General features: G+C 44.4%; 1 protein-coding gene across 1 annotated transcript in view; it reads left to right on the top strand.

The window, feature by feature from the left end:
* Positions 1–7,798: 7,798 nt before the first annotated feature.
* LOC103091004 (ectonucleotide pyrophosphatase/phosphodiesterase family member 7-like) overlaps positions 7,799–9,263 on the top strand; it is a gene marked incomplete at its 5' end in the record, with an annotated part of 29,605 nt that continues 28,140 nt past the window's right edge. The window contains 2 exon segments of the mRNA XM_082930977.1: positions 7,799–7,890; positions 7,893–7,973. Coding sequence (XP_082787103.1) covers positions 7,799–7,890; positions 7,893–7,973 — 173 coding nt within the window.

Consider the following 9,263-nt stretch of genomic DNA (forward strand, 5'->3'; position numbering starts at 1 on the left):
GGGAAAGAGGGGAAGAGAGGAAATATGGCTGTATTCCAAATATCTATTGTAAGAAAGACGAATTCGATTTGTTTAGCATGGCCCAAGATATCAAACAAGGAGCAACAGATTTGAAGTTACAAGAGTTCAGCTGAAGATAGGATGAGCTCTCCAGCAGGCATGGAATCCGCACCAGAAGGGCTGCCTGGAGCAGTGAAGATGATGTCACTGGATGTCCACATGTGTCAAGTGGACTAAGGTCCCCCAGAGACATGCAGGTTTGCTAAAGATTTTGCCAAAGGAAGCATGCAAGTTGAAGAGGTTTTGAAAGGCACGGTGTGGTTGGAGAAAGGGCTGTGGCTAAAGAGAGCAGAGAGGAGAAATTATGGGGAGGAAGGACAGAGTGACGTGGCCATATAGTGAGGAACTTTACAAAAGATGGAGGTTTAACCATGTGATGTATGACATTACCTCTTATACATTCTCCTGAAATCTTCAGTTAAAGCAATATTCTGTCAGTGTTTCTGGGGTTGTATTTGTGGAGATTTCTAGGAGGGGATGTGACGTGGCATTTGCCTTAAGGAAATAGCATATTAGCCCAAAGAGACCTGGGTCCATTCCAGCTGAATCCAACCCTTATAGGTATGTCAGAGATGCCGGGAGGCCATTCGAATCCTGCCAACCCTGAGGCCATAGCAGTCTTGGAAAACATTATCTGGCTTATTAACACGAGCACTTAGCTGAACACTCAACATGAATCTTGCCAAAGTGAAGCCACAGGAATACATTTTTTAAATTTTTCTTTCATTTCAGATCCTTCTTAAGAATTGCTAAGGCTCAACCACATGTGGAAGATTCCAGGAGGCAAAATAATTTCTGAGCTTTGGGATTTCCCTGAGGATGGTCCAAATCTGTGAAAATTTCATAGGAATTCTCCAAACCCATACAATGTACAACACTAAGAGTGAACTGTAAAACTATGGACTTTGGGTGACTATGATGTGCCAGTGTTAGGTCCATCAATTGTAACAAATGTCCCACTCTGGTGGGGATGTTGATAATGGAGGAGGCTGTGCATGTGCAGGGCAGAGGATATATGGGAAATCTCTGTACCTTCTTTTGATTTTGCTGTGAACCTAAAACTGCTCTAAAAATACTGTCTTTAGAGAAAATTTTCATAAACGTTTCAAACAAGAAGGACATTGAGGACATAAGTTGGCTCTGGGTTGGATCCCAGGAACTCATGGATCTTCAGCAGATGGGAATTGTGTACCCCACATGCTCACACCCTCGTGGGCTATTTCTATTACACTCAAAACTTAGTAGCTTTGAACCACAATAATTTGTTATTTCTCATGATTCTGTGCAATGACTGGGCATTTCCTCTGCTGGTCTCACGTGGGCTCACTTGTGTGCCTACATGCAGCTGGAGGCTCAGCTGGGCTGGAAGGTCAACATGGCCTCACACACATGCTTGGCAGATGGTGCTGCTGGTGGCTGGGAGCTTGGTTTTTCTTCATGTACCCTCTCATCCTCCAGAGCCCTTCTCCACATGGCCCCTTGAGCAGAAGATCCAGGGCTTACTTGGTGCTGGCTTCCAAGAGAGCAAAAATAAGAAGCTACAAGGGCTCTCAAGGCCTAGGACCAAACATCAGACACCCTCACTTTAGCCGCATTCTATTGGTCCAAGCAAGTCGTAGGCCAGCCCAGGTTCAAGAGGAGGGAAATAAACTCCACCTCTTAATGAAGAGTTTGCAATCACACTGCAAAAGGGCATTTGTGGGATGCTGCTCTCATCTTTGGAAAATACCTAACATATATACACATAAACACACACACAATCCTTTATATGCAACCATCCCTCCAGGTGCATCCACTGCCAGCCAGAACCTAAACTTGACAGTACTCAATGGAAGAAAGAAATTAGAGCGTCCTACATGCCAGTTCTCCTCTTGCTTGACTTCAGTCCCATCATAAGCAGACCCTATCAGAGTTTACATCCCTTGAGAAGCATTGTAATTGATCTTTGGATCAATCAATAAGTATTTGAATCCACAGCAACAGCCTGCCCATAGGAAATGTTCAGCTCATGCTAGGACTTTACCTTTCTGCTAAATCATGCTGAAAGAACCACAGTGAAACTTTATATTCAAAAAAATGTTCAAAGCCCCAATCAGTAACAGGTTTAACAGGATGCATCTCCTAATCCTTTCCTTTCATCACAGACATCTCTTTTTTTTTTTAGCCTACGGGCCCCTCCCTTCTGTTGAGACTTGCACCTTTTCCTACCCCAGTCACATGGCTCTGGTGGGGGCTGCGAAGTTCTTACATGACTCCGCCCCCCTGTCCACAGTTGATTGGTTCAGGGATGGGCATCTAACCCAAACAGGCCATTCAGAGTTCTTCCCTCAGGTTTGTTTTTCATAGCTGGAACTGGGAAAATATAGACATGCTCTGTGATGACAGGAACTTTGGAGTGAGACAAAGAGGAGCATTTGTGGCCACACTCCTCACCTTATGGAGAAAGCCAGTCCCCAGTGAGAGAAAACTGAGGTGATATGCAGACAAAGGCAGACACAGAGATGGAGAGAGAGATCTGGTAATGTGTGAGTCCCTGGTTCCTACAGCCCAGCTGCATCCCTGTCTTTCTGCAGAATGACTTCAGTGACATGGGGAATCATGCCTCAAAAGGCCTCTTGCAGATGCCATGCCCACAGCCCATTGGTACTCACCATGCTAGTACTGCATGCACCCCAGACTAAGACTCACCATGTTGGCCTTCTTCCCTTCCTTGAATCACTTCCCCACTCCCTTATGGGTGCTCCCCGGAGTAACCTCTCAAATAAACCACTTGCACTCCCATCCTTGTTTCAGGGTCTGCTTTTTTAATATATATAAATTTATTTTATTTATTTATTTTTGGCTGTGTTGGATCATCATTGCTGCACGCGGGCTTTCTCTAGCTGTGGTGAGCAGGGGCTACTCTTCATTGCAGTGAGCGGGCTTCTCATTGCGGTGGCTTCTCTTGTTGTGGAGCACGGGCTCTAGGCATGCAGGCTTCAGTAGTTGTGGCTCGCGGGCTTAGTTGTTCCATGGCATGTGGGATCTTCCCAGACCAGGCATCGAACCTGTGTCCTCTGCATTGGCAGGTGGATTCTTAACCACTGTGCCACCAGGGAAGTCCCTCAGGTCTTCTTTGAGGGCAAACCAGACTAAAGCATAGTCCCTTTTCTTACCTACACTAGTAAGATGTGTGTTTCTGTCACTTGCAACCAAGAGTTCTGACTATTACCTTCTGTTGGGATGATTCCTATAATGTGTTTGGAAATTTCTCCATCTCCACTCTAGTTACTATGTCATAAACATGCAGAGTTCTTAACAAAGTTTAATGGGATTCTTGATCAACCGTAAGTTTCACAAAATGCACTGCACTTCTGTAACAATTCCCAGTGACTGATATAACTGCCATGCAAAAGAAAGTAAGAGTCAGAGACGGCTCCACTGGGCTGGCAAAGAAGAATCTAGTCCAGAATGGCATGGGTGGGAGATGCTTCTGGAACTGTGGGACCCTCAAGCCTGCATGACCCACAGCTGAGTACTAGGACAGCTTGAAAACATAATGGCCAGGAAGAGATTTACTCTCTCCTCCATATTTCATCTTCCACCCCATCCAAAGTGCTCAATAAATATTTGCTAAAACAGATCATGGATTTATACCTTCCAACCCAGAGCTCACCAAAGAGAAACCAAGATACACTGCAATGCTGTGACCATAAGCATTATAGTGACTACAATCAGAATTCTCTCTAGCCAGCCACCTCCACTAAGCTCTGTTGATTACACAAAATGTTGCACTTCGGGGAAGTTTCAGTGGCCATGGTGGATTGCTGCATGACTGCTGGCTCTTTTTTATGTGTTTTTATGTTTTTCCAGAATATTGAGATATATATGTGTTGTCCCTAAAAGGGCCTAAGTGATTAATATACAATTCCCAAAGAGCCAAACTACTTAGTACCAGTATTCACATTCCCTTGGAGAATCTACATACCAGGGACTCAGAGTTCTCTCCTGACCAAAGAACGCCTGGCCTCGGACAGTCCTCATCCTGGTAACAACAGCTCCCTTCCAGGCCTGGCTTCCCCAGAGTAGCATACGTTGTTCTTTGCCACCAAGGGTATCCAGGGATGCAAACTAAAGATAATGATGTCTTATTGGCCCTCAATCATCTGTCTTTTCCACGTGTCGGAAGGAGTGCCAAGTCCAATTTGTCCAAGCACAAAATAGCATATTGGCATCATTAGATCAGATAAAGAAACTATCGGTAGCAATTTATTATTGTACTGAAAGTAACTAACATTTGTTGAGCACTTACCAGTACTAAGGACCCATGTAAGTGCTTACCTGCTGCATTAGCCAGGATAGACTAGGTTATGCCACAATAACAAATTAATCCCAAAATCTCAGTGGCTTGGCAACAGAGGCTGACTTCTCACATTCCATGTCCACCACGGGTTAGCTGGAGACTATGCTCTATTTGGTCACTCAGAGACCCAGAATGATGGAGACTCTACCATCTCAATGCAAGGCTTCCACACTTACTGTGGCAGGGGATGATAGGGTGAGATGATTATGCACCAGCCCTTGAAAGCTTCAGGCTGGAAGTCATAGATGTAGCTTCCACTCAAAACACGTGGCCCACGATTACAAGGGGACTGGGAAGTGAGGGGGTGCATGTGGATATCCCATGAGCAGTAAGCATTCCTGTCAACATGCATCATCTCATTGGAGCCTCACAACCTCAGGAAATATATCATTATTCCTTTTTACAGAGAAAGAAACAGAGGCACAGAGAGGTTATGAGATTTGCCCCAAGTGTAAAATGTAAGCCCAGAGCAGAGATGTGAGCCCAGGCCTGCAAGCTGCAAAATACCCTCAACTGCTTCACTGCATACTCATCACAAAATTCTACAAAATTCCTTGTATAGCAAAACACCGTGCTAATTAATAAGAGGCCAAGTTATGCAAATACAAAATGGAGCACCCCTGACACACCACCTCCTCACCCCAAAAATTCAACCTAAGCAAATACTTGGAACAGAATTCTCAGGCAGTTTCAGGAAGAGGGAAATAGGTCATCTCCTCTGGGTCTGATATCCAGCCCACAGTCCCCCCACATCAAGATAAAAACCTTCTGAAAACTTCACCTGAAAACCTAGGCAGACTGTCACCTCCTGTCACTAGAAAACCCACTGGTGACATCTTTATACAATTCACACATCTCTCCAAAGCTGCAAAGGTAAATGTCATCCATGTACCTGTAGAAAGCAGCCACAGGCAGATCTGTTAGGAAACTGCTGTCATATCTGGATGAGCGGCTGAGTGAAGATGCTTCCAACAGGCTAATTCTTCCCAGGCTGCAAAACTCAATTCTAGCACCACCTCCTCCAGGGAGCCCTCCTCCTCCTGGCTTCTCCAAGTTAGGACCCTCTCCCTGTTCTCCTGTGTCAACTCCCATTCACACCTCTGGCAGGACCCCCCTTATTTGTCTGCCTGTCCCCTGGACTCTGAGCCACCCACAGGCAACCCTGGCATCTATACTTCTGTGCCTCTGGCACCTGACACATAGTATGTGCTCAATAAATGTGGGGTGGATGGGTGGATGCTTAAGCCTGTTCCCTTGGGGGAATTTAAACCCCTGTGTGCAGCAAATGTGTAGCCAAGTATTAAAATTACATTCCCAGCCTCACTTCTGCTGTGTGGCCTTGGAGAGGTTCTATAGCCTCTCTGAGCTGTTTATTCAGCTACAAAGTAAAAACCATCTCATAAATATGTTGAAAAACGTAAGTGGAAAGCAGAGGGTACTGAAACAAAAGCTCAAACACAAATGTTCACAGCCAGATTATTCACAATAGCCAAAAGGTGGAAACAACCCAAATGTCCATCAGCTGGTGAATGGATATATAAAAATATTATTCAGCCATGAAATGGAATGAAGTGCTGACACATGCTACAACATGAATGAACCTTGAAAACATGGTGCTCATTATAAGAAGCCAGACACAAAAGGCCAAATATTATGTGATTCCATTTATATGAAATGTCCAGAATAGGTAAATCCAAACAGACAGAAAGGAGATAAGTGGTTGCTAGGGGCTGGGGGAGGGAGGAATGAGGAGTGACTGCTAATGGGTATGAAGTTTCCTTTTGGGTAATGAAAATAGTCTGAAACTAGATAGTGGTAATGGTTGCACAGCACTGTGAATGTACTAAATGTCACTAAATTTGTCCACTTGCAAATGATTAAAATGTTTTTTTTTTTAATCTCAAAGAGAGATCTGAACTCCCATGTTTATTGCAGCATTATTCACAATAGCTAAGGTATGGAAACAAGCTAAGGGCCTGTCAATGGATGAACAGATAAAGAAAATGTGATACTCTTTCTCTCTCTCTCTCTCTCTCTCTCTCTCTCTCTCTCTCTCACACACACACATACACACACACCACTGAAATATGATTCAGCCTTAAAAAAGAAGGAAATCTTGTCACTTGCAACAACATAAATGAACATGGAGGGCATTATGCTAAATGAAATAAACCAGAGAAAGACAAATACTGCATGATATCAGTTATATGTGGAACCTGAAAAAAGAAATGGCAAGTTGAACTCATACAAACAAGAGTAGAATGGTCTTTTGCCTCCCCATATAAACTTTAGAATCAGTTTGTTAATAGCCATGAAATAATGTTGGAATTTTGATTGGGACTGCATTGAATCTATAGATTAAGTTGGGAAGAACTGACATTCTGATGATACTAAGCCTACCCATCCATGAACATGAAACATCTCTCCATTTACTTAGCTTTTTGATTTCATTCAACAGAGTTTTCTAGTTTTCCTCATATAGATCTCATACATATTTTGTTAGATTTACGTTAAGTATTTCTCTACTTACATATATACACATATATATGATATATACATAATTAAATACATTGTTGTTATTACTAGTGTGAACAAACTATTACCTGTTAGATCAACTAAAAAGAAGGAAAACAAAAGTTTTAATTTTACATTTACCTTTACTTATTCCTTCTTTGATGTTCTTCCTTTCTTTATACAGAACCAAGTTTCTGACCTATAAAAAATGGTAAATTTTATTGTTATTGGACCACAATGATTTTTTGTAATTCTTATAGGGAATTTTCAACTAATAACCTTTCTAGGGTTTCAAAAAAATTAAATGGGATAGAATAGATGATGTATATACAGTTCCCAGACCTCTGGGCACTCAATCCACAGTGGCTGTTTCCATAGTCATAATGAACAGTAATTTGTTCTCCCTATAAAAACAGGCTATATTGAGTAAAGGAAAGCTCCAATCTAATTTGTTCTCCAAATGTTCACAATAGTGAAATTCGTGTAAGAGTCCAAAATATTTCACACTGTTCGTCTTTTTTTATCGTGGTAAAATACACATAATATTTAGCATTTTTTACCTTTTTAAAGTTTACAGTGCAGCGGCATTAAGTGCATTCACAGTGCTGTGCAGCCGCCACCACCATCCACCTCCAGAACTTTTCCATCACGTCGAACGTGCCAACTCGTTACGCTCCAGGTGTTCTAACCCACAGCAGAGCTGGAGCAGAATTATCAATGTGGACTTTGATCAACTGCAGATAAAAAAAAAGGGAGAAAATGGGAGCAAGCCGTGAACCAGTGATGTGAGCGTGTGAGGCACTGGGGACATGACGGGGCCCAGGGCCCTCGCATTGCTGCTGCCTGTCCTGTTGCGCTGGGCTGGCTGGCACCCCATCCCAGGAGGAAGAGCTTCCACAAGCTGCTGCTGATCTCCTTTCATGGGTTCCACTAGGACTACAATCAGGACGTGGACACCCCCAACATGGACCACCTGGCCAGGAGGGCGTGAAGGCCAAGTACCTCACACCACCCTTCATGACAATGACCTCCCTGTCTCACTTCACCACCACCTCAGGTAAGCTCCGCCCTGCAGCCAGGCCATGATGTGGGCGGAAACCCCGCATCCGTAGTTCCCTGAAACAGAGCTGATTCTCAGTCATCTCTGGGGAGACCGAGGCAGCCAATGCCACCTGGGGTCACCCCCTGGAAGAAGCACTAGCTTAGAATACTAAGGGATGCACAGGGCTGTTTCTAGAACCCATGGCCTGCAGGCAGAATGGGGACCACGGCTGCAGCCTCCTAAGGGATCTCCCCAAAGCCCAGGCCCACCCTACCCTCCACCCCACCTTTCACATCGTGGCCGGTGATCTTTTTAAAAAGTAAATCATTAAAAGAATTTTATAAAAATAATAAAACATTACAGTTTAAAATAATCAGATCAGGTTACTCCCCTGCTTAATACTGGTGCATTGGAGGGACACATATGATCTTTGAAGAGAATTCAAATTTTGTCTTTCAGTGATCCAGAAGGTCCCCATGGCCTGGCCCCCGACCTGCTCTCTCCTGACTTCTCTCATCTCTCTTCCCCTCACAAGCTTCCCTCCAGATCACAAAGGTCCCCTGCCTGGGCCTCCAACCAGCTCCCACCGGCCTCAAGGCCTTTGCCTAAGCTAGTCCCTCCAGCTCACCTGAAGCATGTGGTCCAATGGGGGAGACAGACATTAGACAAGTAAACACACCAACAGATGTCATTACAAGTCAGAGAGGCACCAAGAAGAAAGAGAAGAGCTTCTCCAGGAGAAGAGAGCAAGGGCAAATTGACTTGAACTCGGAGCGGCAGGGAAGGGTTCTCTGAGGAAGGGGCAGTTGAGCTGCGAGTGAAAGAGACCTCAGGAGTCCAGAGGAAGGAAAAGCATTCCAGGCGGAGGGAACAGCATGTACAAGGTCTTTGTGACAGAAAGGAACGTGATTGTTCCAGAATCTCAGTTGCCACTAAGCAAATAAAGAGATTCCAATCTAAAAGAAAGGCAGAAAGACATTTACATATTACTATACATAAAACAGATAACTAATAAGAACCTGCTGTATAGCACAGGGAACTCTACTCAATACTCTGTAATGGCCTATTATGGGAAAAGAATCTTAAAAAATAAAATAAAATAAAAGGGCTTCCCTGGTGGCACAGTGGTTGAGAGTCCGCCTGCTGATGCAGGGGACACGGGTTCGTGCCCCGGTCTGGGAAGATCCCACATGCCGCGGAGCGGCTGGGTCCGTGAGCCATGGCCACTGAGCCTGCGCATCCGGAGCCTGTGCTCCGCAAAGGGAGAGGCCACAACAGGGAGAGGCCCGCATACCGCAAAAAAAA

Source organism: Lipotes vexillifer, unplaced genomic scaffold (assembly GCF_000442215.2).
Source record: "Lipotes vexillifer unplaced genomic scaffold, Lipotes_vexillifer_v1.1 scaffold914, whole genome shotgun sequence".
NCBI classification, from domain to species: domain Eukaryota; kingdom Metazoa; phylum Chordata; class Mammalia; order Artiodactyla; family Lipotidae; genus Lipotes; species Lipotes vexillifer.